The 24581-nt window shown below is 31.7% G+C and overlaps 1 protein-coding gene across 5 annotated transcripts in view; it reads right to left on the minus strand.

Moving 5' to 3' along the window:
* Positions 1–312: 312 nt before the first annotated feature.
* The window catches only part of LOC124360160 (glutamate receptor ionotropic, kainate 2), a 139049-nt gene continuing 114780 nt past the window's right edge, over positions 313–24581 (minus strand). The window contains exons 12-20 of one of the 5 annotated variants that reach the window (XM_046813531.1): positions 23561–23767; positions 21143–21227; positions 20126–20264; positions 16137–16274; positions 13913–14111; positions 12646–12877; positions 11403–11518; positions 10347–10502; positions 313–1979 (exon numbers count right to left, since the gene is read on the minus strand). In XM_046813531.1, coding sequence (XP_046669487.1) covers positions 1800–1979; positions 10347–10502; positions 11403–11518; positions 12646–12877; positions 13913–14111; positions 16137–16274; positions 20126–20264; positions 21143–21227; positions 23561–23767 — 1452 coding nt within the window. In that variant the 3' untranslated portion in view covers positions 313–1799. The other 4 variants (XM_046813532.1, XM_046813533.1, XR_006922214.1 and 1 more) reach the window with 4 other exon arrangements.

A 24581-nucleotide genomic window follows, 5' to 3' on the forward strand; every position in this document is an offset into this window, starting at 1 on the left:
TAAATGAAATTTGGTCTGGTTACTCATTTTTAACCGCACGTTTGTATAAAGTGATCATGTAAGTGCTCACTATTTTTTCAAACTTACCTCTCACAAGTACAAAGTAGACAAAAGGTTTTAAAAGTTTTATTTCGGAATTTATCTTTATAAATTGTTAAATGCTTGCAAAATGGGCAAAATTATACTAGGATTTGTAGCAAATACGGGGTAAATCACCAGAATTGTTAGGAGATACTTTGCAATGGCTGGGATGAAAAGTATCAACGTATAAGGACAAATTTCATCAGGTTTTGTGAGAATAAGGACACTGTACAGAATACAACATTTGTTTTAATTATTATATACAATTTATTTACAACTGGTTGCTTGCCATCATTATAAAAAGTGTACAAATCGCTGGACAATCTACAGCTCAACTAAGCTTTATACAATATGAAAATTGCAAACGATTCTTTTTACATCAAAATACATTCAAACCATGCATTGAACCTTCTTATAGAAATATTTATCAGAATGTATTAAACACATATAGTATATTATATAAATTCACAAGGAATCAAAAGACTAGAAAATTTATTTGTTTTACAAACATAAAAACATCAACCATGGGAAGAGAACTTGTTAGACGGAATATCATAGCCAAAAAATACCTTTTAAGTTCTAAAAATACAATAATATTGTGGTAAAATATTTAATTTCTGTGTAAGTATTCTGTCTAACACAAGTAAAATAATTACTGTTACCATACCAAACCGGTTTTAAGGTCTCGTTTTAGCCAGCCTTGAATCATAGCATGCCACAGATGTATCTGAAATTAGGAGATCATGAGAAAGGGTTTTGATTTTTTGTAATTTATTGTATTCACTAAACACCATAAAAACATGAGTGGTAAATAAAGAACACTTGGTACTAATAATGAGGCATAATATAAGTTTGGATCAATGCATATATTATGCAAGTTTATTTAGAATGTGTTTAATATTATTATTTGTCAAATAAGTATTAATACTACTAAATAATATTTTACACAAAGTTATCGAAATGGTCTAATCACCACTAAAAAGTTATTTTTACCCTATAATTATTTTGATAACAAAATTCAACATAATTATACATATCTCACTTCAATATTTAACAAGAATAAATTACCTATAGTAGTAATACTGTTTGTGATGTTTATCATATTTATTTCATATGACATTTGAAGGCTTTATACAAAAAGTTTTGACATAAAGCTAAACAAAGGTTTCTCTTATCATCAAACTGCTATATACACTAGTTACAGTTTTACTCATAATGGCTGTGATATTAGACAGTGTACTGTTACAAAATGGTTCTGTACATTGCTGTGGTTTTCTTTCTTTTTGTTCCCTGTTTATCACTGTTGGACACCGTAATTCTGTCAGTCTTGGTAAATACCGTCAACACCTTGGTAAGTCACTTTCGTTTTGTAATTTTCCTAGAGGTTAAATGCAAGTGTATTCCTTATTATGTATTGCTTTGTGTCTACGTTATGCTATTCAAAACTGTCTGATGGGATGGTGTGTTACTAAAGTAAAATAGATACTATAACAACAACTTGAAGATCTGTTACTGTATTTTTAACTCTTAAGAGACAGTTAAGTCTCATTAAAGGATCATCACTATTTTCAAAGCAATACACGTTTGTGGATGCTAAAATAGTTATGATTCTCTCCGAACGTAATTAGTAACTCAATCTTCAAAGTGTTCAATTTGTCAGAGACAAAGGTAGACTAGAAGGAATACTCTTGTAAAGGCATACTGCCCGAAGCCAACTCTCAGGCTAGGGGTTCCTTAGTGATGAAGCCGTACTGTGGGTAGGGTCCTAGAGGCATGAACCTTGGAGGCTCCATGCTAGGAGAGGGACCTATCGGAGGCTTCTTGCGTGCAGGCCGTGTCGACCCGTGGCAACAGAATGCGTACCTTAACTCAGTTGCCATTTCAGAACACAAAGACGTCTGCAACAAAGAGTAGTCAAACTTTAGGTTGCCTTCTTACATAACATTAGAAAAATTTTAACATATTCTTTAGACATTAAATGACATTTATTTAATATCTTTTAAAAATTTTATGCGTTAGGAAAAGTATTAAAGAGTTCACAAAGTTAAAGAAAAAATTGTTTTCGTGAAATTATATCTATATTTTTCACTCTTAGATAGAATGATATTTTCCAACTTTTGCTTTCTTTTGTTCACCAAGGACAAAAAAAAGCTGGAAAAACTCTCATTGCTCATGGTTCTAAAATGACCTGTGTGCTTGCTTCAGGAGTGATAGAACATTCATGATGGTAAGGTTTGGGGTAGAGACCGCCTCCTGTCGAGATCCTATGAAGAGGTATGGCAAGCAATATATCTCAGTCATACCATCTTGGGTGAAGGGGAGGTCAGCTCTGGTTCAGCCTTTTCAGTAAAAGCGGGTAGGCTCATGTCCAGGCTAGCAAGCCTGTAACTGGGAGCTAACAGGAGCCTTTATCAGTCATCCTCCACAGTTGACTAGACCTACTGACTCACTCTCACACCCCAATATCTCGACATTTACAGTTAGTGATGCCGTATTTGGGCATCCATAGGGTTGCTCAGATTTAAGTGACACATTGATTTTTGTACCCAGTGCAGATTTAATTGAAAGGTATAAACTAGCCAGAAGTGAACCTTTCTTCTGGAACAACTTTCACTTATCCTAGTATGTTTTCCTGTGCAATCAGTATGCTCATCATCGAATTGCAAAGCAAGCAAAAATTTTTTAGTATAATTTCATACCTATTTAATACATATATCAATTCAGTATTGAATATATGAATTACTTCACAGCAAGTGAAATATCATTTCCAACTCTTGATGGTATCTTTTTTATTTATCAAAATTCTACTAATAAAAACTACTCTTTGTAAATTACTTCAAACAAACTACCCAAATTCAATTCTATATAAATAAATATCCTAATATTAACAATACAACTATAAAGTATTATCTATTATAATTAGATAAATATTATTGAGAAGCAAAAAGTATGTTTTGTTCATAAAAAAACTAATTATTTCCGTAACTTTCTCTTAATTTAAATGGCTTAATATTAAAAATGTTTGAAGAACAATATTAACTATTTTGTCAAGACGGTAACATGTACACCTTATAATTATGTATATTTAATTATTATTACAAGGAGCTAATTTATCTAGTGTAAGAATAGTCAAAGAGGGAGGCTATACTCCCATTTCTCGCCAGAGGCTTTACGATGTATTGAAAAAAGGTTCATTACAAAGTAGGACAATATGTTTATTTTATCAACAACTCCCATACATACTTGTAACACATAAAAGCAGGCTTTATTCATGAATTTTGAGTTTCATACAGAATATACTTATTTGCTAATGCATATTCCATTTGATAAATTCTTCAAGAGTTTAGGTCTTTTCAACTATCCAAGTTGTGAGATGATTCTACAGAGTCAACTGTATCACCTCTTCTTTAAATCATCTTGAGAGAAAGTTATAAAACTGCTCATGTGTAAGAAGGCTTTATCTTCAAACAGTACCAATTTGTGACGTGAAAGGTTAATATTTTTGTAGTATTTCTGGTGTTGTGATTATGAATTTAGTGGAATTGTTCAGAGCTGAGATTACTATAAAGTGAACAGTGATTGGAAATATAACCAATGTGTCTCTACATGTTTCTGCAGGTTCTAGTATTCCCAGCACTTTTCTAGTTTCTTCTCTGCAGAATTATAACTCTGTTCAAATTTCCAGCAGGTGATCCTCCACATACCACCAGTCCATATCTTGTAATTATGAGACTCAAAGAGTGAGAAATAAGTTACTTTCTATTGCTTGACCAGTGAAAGCTCTTACGCTTTTGAGTACATACAGGACCTTAAGGCAGTACCAAAGTTTCATTCTTGGATGTACCAAACAGAACTTGCTTTGTTTTGCTTACATTTGGATCCATATTATTATGATAGCATTATTGTTTGGTTAATTTTAGAGTAATGATCTTTCACAGCCTGGATTGGTAGACTTCTTTTCTGCATCACCAAAGCAGTGTCATTAGCATACACCGTGGTAAAGACATACCAACAGAGAAGATTAGGCACTAGGCAGGTTACTGGTGAACAGTATACAAGTTCAGAGTACACAAGACCACATATTGTGTGAATAATTCACTTAGTTTCAACCTCATGTATGTTTTCTCAATAGCATCCTCGAGGGATATCCTATTGTCCAAACATCTATCATCTAACTACTGCCAAAAAGCACTAAAAGTTGCCATGCAATCATGCCAAAGGAAATCACTGCTCCCCATGAACGTATTCTTCATTGCATCCTGACCAGGTGAAGAATATCTCATTGAGAGACATTTACCATTGTTAAATTCATTCTTGCCTATGAAAAAATAATTTTTCATGCTCTGGGATATTATATGGTATGCCAAAATTCATGAATAATATTGTGGTCATATTTCCTTCTTCTAAATTATCTTTCATGCACTCAATAAGACTTGTAATCACTGTTGTTGTGGATCTTTAATACTGAACTTTCAAGGCTAGAGTTTTTGGGGTGTGTGTGTGTCTCTCTGTATAATATGCCTGAAGGATCTTCCCTGACCATGTTTCTTCCTGTAGACTGGAGATTTTACACATGTCTCCCTACAGACTATGGCTGTAGCTGCTATGGGTAAAGGTATTTATGGTTATAAACTGAGGGTTTTATATCTTTGTTAAAGTAATACAACAAAAAGTGATATTTTATGTCATATTCATAAAAAAGAATAACAACATTTTAGGGAAATTCAAAGGTGTAACATTGTAGATTAATTTTAGTTAACCAATGCTAAAAATTACTTTAAAAATAAATTTTTATTGCACTTACAATGGGTTTAAAAGTAGTTATTTTCTAAAATGTACTTTTAACAGTTTAAATTAAAAGATTGAACTATCCTATAATTGAATTCTAAAATCTCAGTAGATTGTTTTAACGCTATAATAAAAAGAACATTGAGGCATACAACTAACATCACTGGTAAGGTTCCAAATAAAAGGTTACCCACCACTACATACACTTTTTGGTAGATTCCAAAGAAAATGTTCCCCTAAATCACAAAGAACCTGTAAAAACTGTGGCTGGATATTTGAAGCAGTTAGTTTAATATTGAAATAAATGTTTAAAACATAGTTCCTATGGGCTTAGTTTCCAATATAAAACTGTTCAGAAACCATTCAATCCTGAGAAGAAAGTAACCAGATCACAGGTCCTACAGCCATAATCTGGTGTGAGATGACAAGTACAAAAATGTCAGTCCACAGGAGAAAACATGGTATCTGTAGATACTGGCATAGTCGTCAAAGTGATAAACTATAAACTAGTGCTGGTGAAGATGTTTTGGAAAAGAAATGCTTCACTAATATATCTAAAGTGATCATTTTCTATTATTTTACAAGTTATGGGAATCAGTAGCTACTGACAAAAGAATATGTCAGTCATATGACACAAAAGTAGTAAGCAGAATTATGTTTACACTAAAATCTCATGTTCAAAGTTGCAAAGAAAGTTTTTATACAGAATAGATGGTAGTTTTATAAAAAAAATGAGATATATTCTTCTTTATATTTGCCTTTTACAATATTAATCACACACTCATTAAAATTAGTAGTGTGCCTAATCATCTTCGCTACTGACAACTTTCTTGGTGTTGTCTGTCATGTTGTCTTCTCAAAAAGTTGTTGTGCTTGAAATTCGAAAATTATCAATAAACCTCAGCAGTTGCTTTAGAAGAAGTTGAAATAATTGCCACCATTTTGTATATTTATGAAAATGACTCCAATGTAACAACTGAGGATATTTTGTTTGAAAGGTTCCATATTTTAACCCAGTTTTAATGAACAATGTGTTTTGAAATCAAATAAACTTTATTAATTCTGTTGCTAATCCACAGAGTTTTATTGTGAATATTTTGTTTTGATTCGTTTTGGAAATGTCTGTTTCCATCCTTAGTTACCTGATAGTATACCTTAGTGGTGGTGTCAACTCCCATTCTTTATTAATAGTCAAATTAAAATTAAAATTATTCTTTTGAGTGGCAAGTTAGAAAATTTAGGTTTTGGAACCATTACTGATACAATGTCAGTGACCTACAAATTAATAATAAAAAAGTCAATCATATAAAAAAAACCTCATGATCACATCTATATGTGACACAATTACAAACAATTTTCAAAACACTATAATAAGGCAGCCAACAACAAGAGACGCTTAAGGGTACTGCACCTTCCAACCCTTATTTCTTCCCTTGATCGACCCACACCATGCCTGCCGGAAAATTGCAGTGGTCTGTGACTAGCAGCATATTGCTAAACTGTTTCATTGCTGCTTAGCACTTCATTTCCGTTGATTGACTCATCATCAATTAGGCACTCAGTTATATTGTTATGTAACAAAAATCCATAGTTAGTAAAGTTATATATATTTTTTCAATACTAGGGCCAAATGGAATAACTTCCACTGCTTATTACTATCCCTTACTAAAATAAACTGTATACAGAAGTTGCTGAATTTGATTCCAGAGCTCACTGTCTGATTCAGTAATATTATGCTCTATTTTTCCTCAGGTCATAATTGAATACATAGCCATTAAAGAACCAGAATAATATCAGGTATTGACTTATTAGAATCAGTATATAATGTGGCTGTTAGAGGAGACTTGCGAGCTGTGTTGTTGAGGCTTTGATTTTGATTCACACCAATGCTACATGAGCCAAAGGAGCACAGAACATGTATCCTTTGTTCTGCGTCCTGAACAACTATAAGTGAATTCAGAGTCAGTATTGAATATAAAGGATTCTAAAAATGTTTTAAATTTTGGTTCTGATTCAAGTGTTTAATACAAAATGCAAAATTTTAACAATTCGTTATACAATAAAGAAAACTGGCTTTTGACACCAGATGACTCCTTTGGTCTTTTAAGCTTCCACCCCTAGGCATGTGCCTATAGTCCGTTGTTGGAAATCTGGGCTCGAAGAAGATGAGTAGTTGACTTCATGCTCTCCCCTGGAAGGATACGCCACTGACTTCTACTGACCTGTGAGCACAGGGCTTAATGCACCTGAAATAGCTTATGATACTATGTAACTACTAATATAAATACAAAAATGGAATAAAGGTGTCTTACCTCCTGGTTAACATCCAGGTGGCACAAACAGAAGTCCAAATACACTCACACAGTCATCGGTAACACTAGGATAACCTCATTTTGGAAATCATCTCATGCAACTTTTGGGATTTTGTACTTAACAAAACAAACAAACAAAGTTAAATGCTTACTTAGGATGCAGTTTTATCCTATAGGTATGATTATAGGTTATGGTGAAGTGTTTTTAATAATGTGTTATTTGTGTAAACATCACCAAAGAGGAGTTATCAATCAAATTTTGGGCATAAGTTTTTGGATATGTGGGATAAGTTATATATAAACCAAACTTTTATTTCTATTTTCAACTACAGTAAATGGAATTGCAACCTCCCGTTGCAATTTTTATAGGATTTTAATGGAGAGATCTGAGAGGGACAGATGCAATGCTATCTTCAAAGCTCTATTGTGCTTGCCATCAAGTCGGTGACTAAGGTAATGATTTCATCTCCAATTGTGCAGAACACAAATGGACAAAAGACAACCTTTCTATTAAGACTCCAAATCTTGACCTGTGCATAATCTGACTAATCTTGATCATTTGTAGATAGATTTAAAATTGGTAAAAGACATTACAAAATATTTTAAACATACAATATTTCTTTAGGATATTGTCTAACTCGAGTGGAAAGTGTTTTCAAATATAAAGATCATCTATATTTCACTATAAATTGATAAATCATATTTCATGGATTTTTAAAATCAAAAAGATTAGGGAATCTCTTTTTGCTGAAGCCTTTTGAATAAATTCTAATGAAAGGCTTAAAATGGATTTTGGCAAGGTACCTGGAATCCCCACTATACTCCCCAAATGGAAAATAGTGACAAAATTGAGAAACTTTCTACCTTATTTTGTATATTGTACATAGTTTATAGTATGCAACTAAGATGTATCCTTTAAATCTGAAATCCGGTCATTTGTATTCCTTCATAGACACCATACATCAATATACTAGCTGTGGAAACAGAAGTCCTATTTATTTTTATCACACTCTTGCATTAGTACGATCAACCAAGTAAATTACAATTCAAATTGTGTAGCATATGGGGTGTTATTCCCTCTTTTAAGCAAACTGTCATGTCATGACACAAGGGTTTACCATATCAGCCTCAGACACCTATGTTACTCTGCAAGTGTAAATATACTGACAGAATTAATCAATGAACTAGACTGCTTGCATTGAATTTCTATACTGCTGCATGCATGCTGGTACACTTTTGCATAGTAAAGCTAAATATTTCGTCCAGTCAAGTGTACTAATATACTTCTGTGTCACAATACAGTGTATTGTTTATCCACCTCTACTTGTATTATAGTTACCTAATAATAGACTGGAAACCAATAATATTTTACAATATGAGTTAACCACATCAATATAAACAGCCATATGAATTTTAACCACCACAAATATTTATTATAAAAATTTACTCCAGTATACAGAGAAAGATTATTAAACGTTTTATTCTTATGTACATACAATTGATTGTGATTACTTTATAGTACCACTTAAAGGTTAACATTCAATAATTAATTGTAATATTTATCACAAAAGTAGTTTTTTTTTCAAAATAACTTAGGATAGTAAAGATGCAGATGTGTTGTTTACTATGTGGCTGTAGAAGTTGGTTACTTACTATGTTGAGCAAATGGAGCCTTAGTAAAATTATCTTTGTTTTTCGATGTAGATTCTCTATGTAGTTTTATGAAAAGCTGATCCCACTGTCAAGACCACTTCTATACTGGTAATGCCAAATAAATATTTGACATAAAGTAATTTTGATATATTTTTAAGGGTGTAAATATAGAATAACAATTAGTGTATAAGTTATAATTCTAGATTATTACTGTAAAAAGCTGTTGAAAAGCTAATTTATGTATAATACAACAAAAATAAACAATATCTTCTTTAACGACATTTTTTAATCAAAAATATTGGAAGAATGCGAACGGTTTGATATAAAGTAATCAACTGTAGGATCAGAGTTTTAACTTAAACCCAAATTTACTAAGCATTTAAAACTTTGATCATTGTAATAGTGAAAAAATGAAAGTAATATTTATATTCGTTTTATTTCCTAAAAAAAGTGTAATATTATTTCTTATGCAGTTCCAGACAGTTACCACTCATAATAATTTTACAGTAATATTAAAAATGCAAATGACTGTTTGTACAAAAACCAGCAGCCCAGAGTCATGTAATTGGCATTGAATAGTATAAATTATTGTAACAAAACATCATAATAACAGTTTTACTGCTTTAAAATGAACTTTGTACATCATTAAGTTAAGAAAAATAAGAAGAAATGGTTTATTGTCCAATGAGATTTCAAACATTACACTCTATTCAAATAGTGCAAGGTATATTTGAACAGAACTTTTGTTTCATGTACAAACTTTTAGTTTGATTATCTGCCCACATTATAACAATGCTTCTATCAATTAATAATTAAAAATTAATGTTAATATTGAAAATCTATAAAAATTTAACTATTGATTATTAATTCTTCTAAACGTTTCATACCATTGTATTAAGAAATAGCTATAAAGTATTTTTTATACTATTTACACCATTTAATAATAAAATTTATTAATGTAATTACTAAATACTATGTTCAGAGGGTGAAATATATGTGCCAGTTGTGACAGATAATTTCTGACTAGAAAATTCTGTTTCAAGTCTTGACGAGATTAAACAGTTATACATTTAACTCATTGCCATTACAGCTTGAAAACTATCAAGTAAGTAGGCCTTATAATAAATTGCTTATAGACTACTGCTTATTAAAAATTATATAAAAACCTATCTATATAATTGGAAAGTTCGTGATTTAGGTAAATTAGCAGGTTTAAATATTATATAACTCTTAAAATTATTTGATTGCAACAATAGCTCTCCTGAAAGTAAATTTAATGTAAGTGAATGTAAAAAATCACAACCTCTTAAGATGGGAAGAAACAGAAATTGAGTAGCCATTTATGAAAAATACAAAAATTCTGTTAAAAAAATATAGTTTTATTTTGTGAGCTTTAAAACCTTCATTGTAAAATAGTTTCTGACGTGGAAGAGACATCAACCTACGCTTGCGTTCTCAGTTGGGAGTGTCCCCCAAGTCTGGGGTTAGAGGTCAAGTAAGGGGACTGCTCACCCGTTCCTCGACTGCCACCTTGCGTGATTTCCAGACAAACTCGCAGACAGCAATGACGCAGGCCACTCCCATCCCACCCATCAGGACGACAAACACTCCACCCACGTTAGCTAACCCGAGCTCGTTGGCTGCACTGCTGCTCTTGGAGGTGTCATCCTACAACAAAATTACGTTTCTGGGAAAAGTTTTACCATAAAATGATAATGGTGCTATGGTTCTCAACTAATATTTGGATTTTTCCACTTCTAAAAAATCTTAAAAAAATATGTTTAGTCATCTATTGTAAAATATACATTACATCAAGCTATATATTAGTAATTTCCAGTCGAGCTTTAAATTTTAATATTTATACAAACAAATTGAACTATAACTTCATACGTTAGTGTTGATGTCTGTGTCAGTTTGAAGTTCAAGAAGGCAAACCGATAAACGTTTCAGTAGTACTCTCTTATGTGACGTTTAGTAACTCTTGGAGATGTCTATCTTGTCTGTAAAAACTATACTATCTGATACTCTTAAGCAAAAGAATTTCAATAAGTTTTTACAAGGCATCCACCACAACAATTACAACTGAAATCCATTTGCCACACAATCATATTAATGCTTGAAAATTTCAAACAACTAAATTGATAAAAAATGTCCTTCATGATATTGATTAAGACTTTTTGGTTAAGAGAAGAATAAATTCTCATAATATGTTGGCATATATGCTTTTAAAATATGAACATTTAATAGTACTTTTGCATAAGATTTGAACTTAGTCTATTGAGTCTATAATATCACCCCATATTTAATTAAAACTCCAACAAATATTCATAAACATTCCATAATTTTTTGGGTCGAAAAATGAATTTGTTGGTAGAAATTGAAAGCTAAGATTGAAACACAAAATTATAAATATTGTAATTTTTCTATCAAGCATCAACAAAATGTAAGTTTACATTAAAAATATGGTTTTAAGTTTTAGATATCTGGTGTACTTTCTATAATTTTATAAATCATCTAGACAGGATAAATGACATTTTTTTTATCATAAGAACATTAAATAAATCTCACCCTGCAAGAGCCACCTCCTCGTTTTTCCTTCCACCATCTGGTTTTTAATATGTGGAGTTTTCCTTCTTCTTGTAACTTCAAGATTGCACCACTGATGGCCGTTCTGTATGGTGAGTCTGTAACCAGGAAGATATTGTTATTGGACATTTTATTAAGTACTGTATAATCATGAATATTATTATACATTTTAAATTGGAATTTATGTTGTAAAATCCTATAGAAGAGGCCTAAAAACTAAGAATCCTGTAAATCTTTCTAAAAGTTTTATTTAAAAAACAAATTACTTTTCTATTCATTATGTAGTTTGAGTTAGTCCTGACCATAAACTTTACCAAGGCTATTTAATCAAAATTATTGAAACATTTTAATAATTATGTATTCTTAAATATATACTAAAAACACAGCCTTGTTTCATTAAGAAATTAATTAAGTTACTATTTGTGAATGTTGAGTTTAGCTCCAGTCCAACTTCTCTTAGTGCAGCATCTGAAATCTGAAACTGTAACGGACTCCTGAAATCTGGCCATGTTTGTCTGAAAAGATATTATAAAACTGGAGCTAAACAACAACATTCACATTGAATCAACCCTTCCCACCATAACTATGATATGTAAAGTTACTATTTAATATTAAAAGAAACTAAAAATGTCTTTATTGAGAATAAAATTTATGACTGTGATTACTACTTATCTTGAAAGTCTGTTGACAAGAGAAATGATTTAACACGTTCACAATGATGTGTACCCCATCAGGTACACGCAGGTACACGTGATCTTTCACAACTGCCGTTTTGTACCTGATCGGGTACACACTGGGCTTTTGTAAAGTGCGTCATGCGCCCGATGAGGTACAAGTTGCTATGCAATTGCGTATTGCGTTTTTATTCTTTGCCTGTCTTGGTGGTTTGTTCAATTTGGTTCCGCGCTTAAATAAATACTTCAGGCTATCGTTTAATCCGTCGGACGCACAATTGCTTAATTTTTAAGGTAAATTAATTTTTTTAGATACCCTGTGGAGTATATGGGGAAAAATTGAAAAAATAATGAAATAATTGTTTTTGTGTAAAATTGCAAAGCCTAAACACTTTTTTTGTTATAATTAAACGTTTGACGTATTAAAAGGGATTACGGTTTTTAGCCATTTTTGGGAGAACCCGTGACGTTGTGAACATGTTAAAACATACTAATTACTGTAAATTGAAAAAGTCAATGGTCACAATGGAAAAAGTCTCACAAACACTCACTTGGTGGCATTGCAATGCCATAGCCCTTAGAGTCCAGTAGACCTCCCACCTGCGTCAAGTCACAGTTCCTCTCGATGACATACTCAATGCTGGTGGACTCCATGAGGAAGGCGTAGCTGCCCTTTCCCTTAGTCACTCTCTCCACACCCTCCACGTTGGATGATGTGAACACGCTCGGTCGTGCCGACTCCATGAATGACCACATCCTTTGGTAGGTTGAGAAGTTTGAATCCTGAATAAGCAAAATATAATCAGTATTTTTATGTTTTAAAAAGTGATAAAAAATTATTATTGTTAAATAAAACAAAGTGCTTTTATCATAAAAAGTTGTCCTTCCTGCTCGATCGGAAGAAATAAGTAGATTTTGTAACAGCTAAAATACTATTATTCATTCATTCTCATGGGATTTACTTGTAACTTACCCAATATTTTAAAAACTATTCGGGATAAAAACATTTTTTATACCAAACATTTTTACATTCCAGAACACCTTTAATGTTTTTCTAGGTTGTTGTGAATTATATAAAAGTTTGAATGGCCTCCATTAAGAAACAAAATAGTGAACCAATCTGGCTAACAAACTTAGTTGATATGTTTATAAGATCAACTTTGTAAGTCAACCCTTGTACTATTGTTCATTATAGAAACATTTTAATTGTATGCTCAGCTTGTTTGATATATTTCCTGTTTATGTTAAAGTTCTCACAGGTTACATATACATAACCTGTGTATAAACGGGTTATAAATTAAATAATATTTACGATTTTATACTTACGGTAATGTAGGCAGTATTTATGTGAAATGTATTTGTGGTACCTCACACTGTCATTCACGGCATTTTAAAACTCTCGTGGACTTCATTATAATTAAAGTTTTGTTCTGGATGTGGAATTAAGAAAACTAAGATCCTGAATAAAAGTGAAGAAAATATACAAGAGAAGTCTGATTTGCAAATGTGAGTTATGTCTTTTTAATTACCATAACATTCACAAGGATGGAATATTACATGGTTTTGAAGAAATGTGTTGAAGGATAAAACGTTTAAGAAAGAAACAAAATTTAAATGTTTTATTCAGTATTTATTAATGTACTGTTCCTAGCAGAAAATAAATCTCTTAGTTTTATTTCAGAATTAACTTTTGATACATACAGTAAACTAAAATTGTTCCCTAGTGTAAATTAGAAAAAAAGTATACTAATAGAATAATTGCTGTAATTACCAAATTGAATTACTAGTTCTTCAAGCTGTAAAATAAAATGTCTGTACCCGGAAAAATGCAGCAGTAGAACCTCCTCTCAGAGCTCCATATTTGATCTTGGTCTGCTTGGCCAGGTCCTCCGCACTCTCGATGGGAGAGTCCATCCTCTCTACTGTGAGGAAAGCAGCCAGGTTGGCCGTGTACGAGGAGATCATGATAAGTGTGAAGAACCACCACATTCCTGCAACCATCCGAGTCGACACCGCCCTGTCAACACCACCAGTTTCATGTAGATATTGCAGGACTACCAACATATTAACTGTAACATTCAAGATAAAGTCAATCTTTGAAGTTATTTCATTAGTCCTTAAGTTGAACTTTCTTTATTTTTATTGTAATGTACTGCCACTTTTCCCTCCTCACTACCTGAAGATATAGTGATGCTATTTGAGTGATGGTAAATCATGTTCTAAAAATGTTATCTTGTAAGTGAAAATTAAGCCTTCTAGTTCAGTTATATTTTGAATATCAATCAAATTAAAAAATAAAACATTTTTTATAATACTAATCTTACTTTATAGACAATATAGTAAAAAGTAAACAATACGTTCTCAATTTTAAGTTTTAAACACTTGAAATCTCTGTTGTAATTTTTCTAATTTTTTTTATTTTATAAAAATGCAGTTGATATTAGTTGGTGATGTTAAAATTATTTTATAGATATCTCATTAAAGTAAATAAACTTGAATCCAGTAGTTTTAAACTGTGCCCAATCATGCAAGACTTTGTTTGTGATTAATAAAGAGTTTAAAACAAGGAAGAAATAGGAGCCTATAAGAGGCCAAGAAAAGTAAGTAGGTCTTTCATTATTACTTGAGGAAGACCAGTGCTTAGAATGTTTTCATGTTATGCACAATAAAAAATATGCTTTTATTAATTATATCAATGTTATTTATAAAGAGATTATTGTTAATATAGCCTACACTAAAATGTTTTTGAGAGATTCTTGTAGAATTTCTGCATACTGTATTATTATATGTAGGTGAACCTACAAGTTCTTGAATGTGGATTCTTCGAATCTGATATGTACATTTTACAAACAAAAACTAAAAAAGTGTTCAAAGGTTATTTTTGGTTTAGTTATTGAATAAGCTTACAATATTAAAAATGAAATTTGGTTCCCCAAAAAGAAAATACATAATAATTTCTATTGAAAAATAATTTAGATTTGTCTTGTGCTATTGGTAGATCTGATATTTGATAAAAGCAAACGTAAGATATATAGTTTGCATTATAACCTTCCTCATTCTTGTTATTTCCTCCAGCATGTTTCTAATATAAGATGTAGTATTTAAAAGAAAACTGGGTGAAATCAACTACTATCATCGTTGATTGTACTAAACTTGATTTGTACTCCTACATCTGCGATAATAAATTACTATGGAATTACTATGGAAATGGAATATGTGTAGTGTGATAATATCCTTTGTACATTAATATTACTTTTTAAAATTAATTCTGAATGTAAATTACAAATCTCTTCCCACATTGAGTAATAGTCTGTTGCTAAAATCTGATTGTAGTTAAATCAGAATTAACACTGAGATAGCTTGTTTAACCTTATGAAATTAAGTTAAGATTTAAGAGTACAGTTACACAATCTTGGTTGAATATATTACAACATGCAGAAGATATATTATGAGACACATAAGCTGCATGCTAACATATTTATACATGCCATTTAGAAAAATTTACTTACATGTATTATGAAAGTTAAAGCTGAAGATTTTTACAGCATATTGTTTGCTGTGGTGTGTATATGTTATGCAAAAATTGAAAGCTCTAACTGCTTTCTTCCAAATTTAGGGTTGTAATTTTTTTCTGGAACATCATGGTTGAAGAAGTAGAGCCACAATTTTTCTTTACAGATGTTTTTATATTGTTATTGTGAAAAGTTGTAATTATGAACGTCAGATATTGGATAGAAAAGGTTGAATTGGCAGTATAACTAAAGGATGTTTTAAAGGTATGCTACTTGAATTTTTATTTTAGGATAATTGAAAAAGTCACAAAATTAGTGCCATGATTTTATAGGATTCATAAGAAGAAAAGTTTTATCCATCCTTAAACAAGCAGTCAATTTTTATAATAAAAGTATAATTTTTTATTGTAGCGTTATTTTAGCCCTGTACGATACATTTCATTACACCATATCTCAATTTAAAAGTTCGTATTAGTTGTGAAAACTAACTTGAGACAGCTACTTGTACAATGACAACAACTGTGACTCACTTGGGCGCAATGTCGGAGCCCTGCTGCATCAGAGAACCGATCGTGAACCAGAGCGAGTTCAGGAGAGAGAATTGGTTTTCCAAAACATCGGGTTGATCATTGCAGGGGTGTGGGTTGTCCCATTCGTATGGGCTGAACCTGCACATTGACAGACATGCACAAATCACTACTCGAGACTACGACAACATTTCCACTCTGTGTCTCTGCCAGTCAGGACACCAACAATGTCTGACGTTTTGCGTTTAAAATATTTTCTATTTTAAAATTCTTGCTCTTAGTTGTGCAATAGTAGATTAAAAAATAGTAAAGATTTATTATCATTTCCAGAATTTGATATCTGTTTTCACAACAGTAAAATTGAAATTGTTAGGGTTGCAAAACTGACACGATTGAAAAGAGGGATTTTCTGGACAGAGTTGGTAAGCCTGACACACCGAGCCAAGAGTGGAGGCTGTGAAACCTCTGCTTACTTGGGCAAAAAGTCACAACTCTGCTGCATGAGCGAGCCAATGGCGAACCACAAACAGTTGGCAAGACTGAAGTGGTTCTCCAGGTGATCCGGGTTGGGGTTGCAGGGATGGGGGTTCTGCCATTCATACGGCGTGAACCTAAAATAAACACCTTGTTATAGACAAGTTTTTATTTAACAGCGACAAATCTCTGAACTTTTTAGTGCTTAGTCCAGTTTTGTCTCTTTTATTGAATACTATCGTTTGGTCAGTGGCCTCAATGTTTAATTTTTGTTGCTTTTGTAATGTGTTGGGCATTATAGATGAGTATAATATGAACCTTTTGTAAAATAAATGTGAGAACCCAGTCTGGTATATTAATATTACTGATGATCAACAGTTGATTCACTAGAGTGAGTGATTCTACAATGCTCTTTCAGCGTTCTTCATTGGTTCTTTCACACTAGCAGCCCACCCAAGTCATGAACCAATAATATGGCAAGGTTTGAATCACTGCTTGGATTTTAACCAGATTATACATTTACTTTATAAATCTCTGTTCTACTCTCAAGATAATGAGAGGAGCATCATAACTCTCAAAGGAAACATTTCTTCTTATTAAATCCAGTTGTTAGCAAAGACTCATAACATGATTCACAAAAAAGTATAGCATAGAAATGTAATATATTCTTAGTAGAGTTCATCAATCTATTACAGCATTGTATATCTGCTAGAATTGTTCTTTCTCTTGAGGTAATTCTGATAAGGTGGTGATCCAACAGCTGCAATATTCATAGCCCAATAAGAAGGGATGACATTGGTATTGTGAAGTAATTTACTAAAAGGTCTATTGATGGTAATATGGTGGGTTGATAAGGGTTTTAAAACCTTGTGTTAAATTTTTATGGCCTTTTGACCATGATAATAAATTTCAGTGATGATTTCCAAATAGGGTTATTCTTTAATTCTTCAAAGCTTTGATTCCTAAAACACATCTCCTGTATATACCGTCTTATTTTGAGAATAGAAATCAGCAAGTCTGTATCTCTTCTCACTTATGCTGAAGTGTGAGCCTGAGATATGGAATCTCACAAAGATTATTCTTAGGTTCAGCACTATTCCTGTAATATCAACTTACAAACAACAGTAAGGACCAGTGAAATCATGAACATTTGGATGATACCATTCCAAAAGCAAAAAATAATAATTGTAGTAAAACTGTAGCAACAAATAAAAAAAATCCTTCGGTGCAAGGACATAGCCAGCAAGGGGATCCAAGGGGTCCGGACTCCCTCAAAATTTTAAATTTTATTTTAATAAATGATTATTATTATTTAAATAATTTAGTATTTCTGACATGTACTGCTTGAAGATCATTCTCAACAAAGAAACGGGTCAAGAACTTTTTAAGGAACAAAATAGGGCCTTACTCTCTGTCCACTACGGGAAAATATTAGTTGCCTTGATCCCCCCAAATTTCTTCTTGGCTACGTTCTTGCTTCAGTGAGAAAGATCAATTAACTTTGTCTGCTTTGTGTATTCTTGAGACCATTATATTGTGAAAAGCTAGTAGTAAACTTACTCATGATAGGGGCTTTAATGCCTACAGTATAAGAGGTTGAGAATTATTGAGGAGGAGATCAAACTAAGTGCTGCTGAACATCTACCATCTTAAATATATGTGAAGTTCGTAAATAAAATCTGGGTCTGCACCTGTAATGGCTCAAATAAAACACAATACATTTAAGGTTCTTCTGAATCGATTCCATTAAGATTGCGGATTTTATTATATGATCAGTGCCAGTTCATGATCTATAACTACTAAGATAATTTTGAGGTCTGTGAGTTCAGTTACACTAAGATATAACTGTATAAAGGTAAAATATATAAATAAGATGGTTGAGATTTCATATCAACATTGCCTTTATCACAAAAAAAATATTTTAAAGTAAAAGTACTTGTATATTATTGATGAAAAGTATTTACAATTTACAATAATTCAATGGTAATAATTTCTTATTTTCCTCTTATAAATATGATTTTGAATTAAAAAAATGGTTTGCTTTTATTTGTTTTACTTGTAGTTTAGAATACAATTATAAAACATTTTGTTTTAAAACAAAATGATTTGCAGCATTATAATAATGATTAATTGACAATTCAATGAAAACTAACTTTCAGATTCATCAATAGTATTGGATATGAAGATTTTGCAATTTTTGCTATAAGTATTTTACGCTTTTAACATAAAGCAGCTATGGTGGGAAGGACTAATTCAATGTGAATATTGAATTTACCTCCAGTCCACCTTCCTCTTATGTAAAGCATCAGATTGCATATGCTTTACGTGAGAGGAAGGTGAACTGGGGCTAAAGGGGGCTAAATCATTAAGGGGACAGGGACGTCCCTATCTCGCCCATGTTATTTTGATAATATTTAGGTACATTTAAAAAGCAAACTAAAAGTGCTATGACTTTGAAACTTTTTGTAGTATAAATACACATTGTTCTAAGTAATTTGATGAAGTATTATTTTAATTTTTCAAAAAATAAAATAAATAATAAATTTTTTTTAATGTTAATATTTTTTACATATTTTTGGTTTGATTAAATTTAATAAAAAAAATACCAAACAAGATATTGGTGTTTTACTTCATCATTTTGTTGCCTGAAGTATTCTTAACAAGCTGTAAAAAATTCAGATGAATCCATGTATATTTGGCTGAGAAAAGTGTACCTAACCCCTATAAAAATAGGTTTTCGGAAAACGAACAAAACGTCACGACTATACCTTATAATATGTTAAATGACAATGTAGACGTACATAAAATGCTCCAGGGGCATAAGATGGGTTATCTGCTTCTTCATCATCTTCTAGCTTCCTTTTATTATTTCTTCTATTTTATTAATTATTTATTTATTTTATTTATTATTTATTTATTTTTATTAATTATTATTATTTTTATTCTATCCTTTTATTAAACTTTTTTATCCTAGGCATTGTACTTTAGTATTATCTATACACAAAATAAACAACAACACAAAACAAACTTCACAGTCACTAACCAAACTTAGTGTCAGAATAGCCAAAAACAAAAGGAATAGCCAAAATAATAAACAATCTACAATGAAACACAGCTGACTTCTGCTAGGAAACAAAACCATAGAAACCTAAAGTAACTTGATCATAGATGTTCAAAAAAATAATAGGTTATAAAACATCACATATATATACCCGATACAAAACTTGTTTTACTGGATCGTTGACTACATTAGTTGATAATAATTCGATGAAAAATTAGTGTAACGTTTCATTTATTATTTTTTAAAATTATATATATAAAGTTAATATGCTTGTGTGTGGTATCAAAATGTTCAGAATTAAACGGAGTATTTTACTAAATAAAAATGTGGACAAGTGAAAAAAATAATATTTTTGACGTCCCTGTCCCATTCAACATTCACATATTTTATTCTTACTTCCCAGCTGAGTACAAATTGGAATAAACAGAGAAGAATCTGAACTAATCTGTATACCCACCTGGCCAGAATAAAAAGTAACACTGAAACGCCCAGGTACGCAGTGGCCATGTATATCCAGACGTCTAAGGAGAGCGGTGATAGGAAGGAGAACAAGTTTGGTGGCTGCTTTATCGGTTTTCTGTATAAGATGCTTATACCTGAAATATTTATGCAGTTATTTATGTACTTCAGCTTTTCATAACTTCATCTCATAATAATAAACATATTAATTCTAACACTGAGTGTATATTAACTTTCCACCTTTAACTTCCACTATTCTATATCTATTACTGGATTTTGAGTTTCAGTGAATAATAAATTTTTAAATTGGAGTGATTAGTTAGAACTCAAGATTCAAAAACTGTTAATAAATACAATTATTATTTTAGCTTGTAAATCAGAATTTTTTCACATTGTTGTTTCTTAAAGAACTTCAAAAGGCATGTAAATTGACTAAGGTTAGATTTTGTAATAAATTCCCCAGATTTTGCTTATACTTTCCTTTCATCTATCATCAATTATTCCCTGACGAGGCTAAGGCTTATTGATTATACAAAGTAATGTTTAGGGACTATGTTAGCGTGTAGAGTCTCGTTTTTACATGTTGAACAATTACATAGTTACTGTACATGATTAATCCTTTAGAATGGAACTACTAGTATATGGAGGAATATAATAAAATTAGTCAAGAAAAAAACTAAAAAATGTTAATATTATTTCCCTCCCCCCCTTTCCCGCCCTTTTAAAACTAAGCACAGGGCACTGAAATGTAGGAGCCTGTGTGTTTCCACCTGTTGAACAACACTCTAAGGATTTTACTGATAAAAATTGCTATTTATAGGATTTATAAGCTTTGAATTATTTTCTATAACTATGTACTAACAAATTTCTTAACAAAAGATATTATATTATGCCAACCAAGCATTTTTGTCACCAAACTAAATCCTTTGATTCTAAAACAGAATAAAAGAATTTTATATATAAAAATTCAAGGGTAAACGTAACTGTTCGTAATATTTTACATCACTAAACTTACCTAAATTCATAAATGGCATCGTAAAATCAACTGCTTGTTCTCTATCATAGGTTATTGTCAGATCTGCAATGGCTAAATCTGCTCGCTGAAACACGCAATAAAAAACTACAACTAACTTTTTAGTATATTATATATAGTAATTAAAAAATTAAAATTTTATAATGTTCATGATAGCAATTATATTAAATAGATTTATTGAATAGTTTGGAATATTTGAATAAATACGTAAACACATTTGTAGTATATCTAGGAAGAACAAATCAAACACTCAGCAGCAGTAGTCTAGTCCTTTGGAATTTGTCAAAGAACAATGGTTTGTGAATGGGCATTAATATCATGGATTTGTAATCCTTGTAAGTTGTAAGGCCAAACACTTAGCTATTCATTTCCACTACTAAATCATTAATTCTTTCCTTTGAATCTCAGACCTTTTGTGCTTTACCGTATGTGATTAGTCTTATTTTTGCTACAAATAAATGCACATCATTATCATGACATTATTTAGAAAGTTTTTAACATGTTAATGAAGATGTAACTGATCTGTGAGTCATCACTCTATTTTTGAAGATGAAGTGATACACAGGAGGATGATAGATGCAACAAAGATTTTCTAGAACCCTCTAAATAATAACTAGCCATAAGTTTAGCTTTGGGGGGTGTGTTTATTGTTATTATATAACTTCAGACGTGTAAACTTATAATAAAAACAGTAACATTAACTGAAAAATAGAGTGCAAATAAGTATGTAAGTGTATTAAACCTGTTATTATAAATTATCAACAGGAAACAAATTTATCATAAAAAGAATTTATATTCAATCACAACACACATATGGAATTACTAGCTGTTACCCGCCGCACGCAATCTTAGAACCAAAGTCCTTATATTACATAGTAAAAGCAATTATGATGTACAAGTAATATGATGGGAGTCCTATAAAAATTTTAAAACGTAAGTAGGCATACATCAGGTAGATATTATTTAAGTTCATGGTAAATAGTATCAGAATTTAACTTAATTAATATATCATGTTTGGCACGTGTAGGAGCATTTCTGGTTCTAATTAATTATATACATAACGTCACAGCTGAATCTGCCTTGTCATCCCGATCAAGTAAACACAAATCTCAGATCACACAGGTCTCGGAAACTTACTTCGGTCAAAAAGCGTATATTTCCAGTCCTTGTCATATATTTCAGGTCTAAGATATTTCCAGTACTATTATAGTAGAGTTTGCCTTGTTGTTCTGACGAAGAAGAAATATATATATATATATATATATATACTTACGTAGGACCGAGATGCCTACTTCGGTTAAATAGTGCCTACTTAAGACCATTTAAATTCACTTACCTACTATGTCACAGTTTAGCTTGCCATATTGCCTCGATCAAATTTTATATACGTTTGATTATCTAGTTCTCGGAAATCTACTTTGGTCAAAATCGTGTGACATAGATGAGTTTACCTTGTCCTGATGAAGAAAATACACACATAAGTAGGACTGAAAAGCCTATTACGACCTAGGGGAGAGTCCTACCTACTTACTATGTACTTTCGGTATAAGAGGGAAATTCTTATTAAGGTTTTGCAACTTTCCAAAATAATCGTTATTAAAGTATTGCGTTACACTTGTTTTTTGGACTGTAGCCAGGGAAAGAATGAATCGTTGAGGCATGTTAGTATTCATTTCTCTGTTTTTCCATTAGCCATTGTTAAAATGTAATATCATAATGTCAAGGAGGCCCGCCAGTTTAAAGTAACCTATGTGAAAACATTCATAACTTTGTTCATTAAGGTTAGTTTTATAACAGTATTTAATGCATTAGATGGTTTTAATTCGTCACTGGCGCAATCTGGAGTAAATTTTATATATTAATGTTTTATTTACTATCTGCATTACACTACCGATCAAGCACTGTTTACTTATTATTGATAAAATTCAAATGTAAACAGATGTTTCAGAAAGTTTGTCGAACTATAGCTGTCAACAGCTGTCAAAATACCTTTTGTTCTTATCATAACATTCGAATGTAAACAAACTAATTTCTCAATTTGAATTCGACTTTATTTGGTGAAATGAATGTGTTATGGGTGGTAAAAAGCACTCTAAATGTTAATTCAGACCAAAAGCTATACCTGTTCCAAATTTCAGCACAATCCATTTAGCAGTTTCAGCGTGATTCGAGGACAAACCTCCAAACATCCAAACATTTAAACTTTCGAATTTATAATATTAGTGGGATGCATGTTTATTAAATATAATTTATGCATGTTTGATATTTTTGGTTCAAATTACATTATAATTTTGAAAACAACAATAGTTTTGATTATGACGATGTGTTGAAAGAGAAAATAAATATTAAAGAAGACACTAATTTGAAGAATTGTTGAAAAATTGCTGGTTTGAAACTCACCTGATCCAATAATTCCTTCATCATGCCGTCCCACTCCTTGGTCTCTCGGTTGAGTGAACCGTATCGGTTGTCCGGCACCAGGCGGAACGTGTAGTTAAATCCAAGAATCTTAGAGATCTCATGGATGAGATCTAGGCTGTAGCCTTCGAACTGAGCATTGCCTGTCAGCTTCTCACTGGAGTCCTTCCTCATGCAGTACGGTGAACTCTAAATCAAGACATAGAATTGTGTAGACCATCAGAAGTTATTATCTTATCTTATCTTATCTTAGTTTCTAGGTTAAAAGTTTGGAGGGGGGCCAAACCCATCAATTCATGTTTCAAAATGGGGGGAGGGAATAGATCAACATCACCTTTTAGGTAATTAGGTATAAAAATATGGGTGATAATAAAAATAAAGAAAAGCCTATCTGAGTAGTGATAAAATATACATAGCATAATGATAAAATATGCAAACCAACATACCACGCTGAACTGATGAGTTGGGTCCTTTTCTTATAGTATTGATCAATTGAGTGAAAAATGGATTCATAATGAACACAGTCATCAGGAGACATTTAACAAAGATAGGATTCTCTAATGATTGGTCATTTTTGTTGTCTATGGAAACTGAAACTGCTGAGCATATTCTCTTTGATTGTGTAGCATTGGCATCTAAGAGAAGGATGCTGTTAAGACTCAATCCCTGTCAAACCAACCATTCTCCAACTCATGGATGAAACCAGCTTGGGCTCTCTATCTAGGAATCATGTTGAGTTGATACAATAAATCATGAGACTGACGTGTCTTAGCCTGAGAGCTACCCATATTTTCAATCAACCAAGCTATAAGTCTAAAGGTAGAAGTAAATAATACTGACTTCACCCTGATCATTCTCAAATCAATATTTATGATTTTTTTAATACGAATTATTAACACAATAAGTTACTGAAATGTACAATACTAGAGTTATTAGTAAAATGTTTGTAAGGGAGATTTTATTATTTTGTCAGATGATTTGGGGGCGCATACATCTGTGATGT

The sequence above is a fragment of the Homalodisca vitripennis genome, chromosome 4 (genome assembly GCF_021130785.1).
Source record: "Homalodisca vitripennis isolate AUS2020 chromosome 4, UT_GWSS_2.1, whole genome shotgun sequence".
Taxonomy (NCBI): domain Eukaryota; kingdom Metazoa; phylum Arthropoda; class Insecta; order Hemiptera; family Cicadellidae; genus Homalodisca; species Homalodisca vitripennis.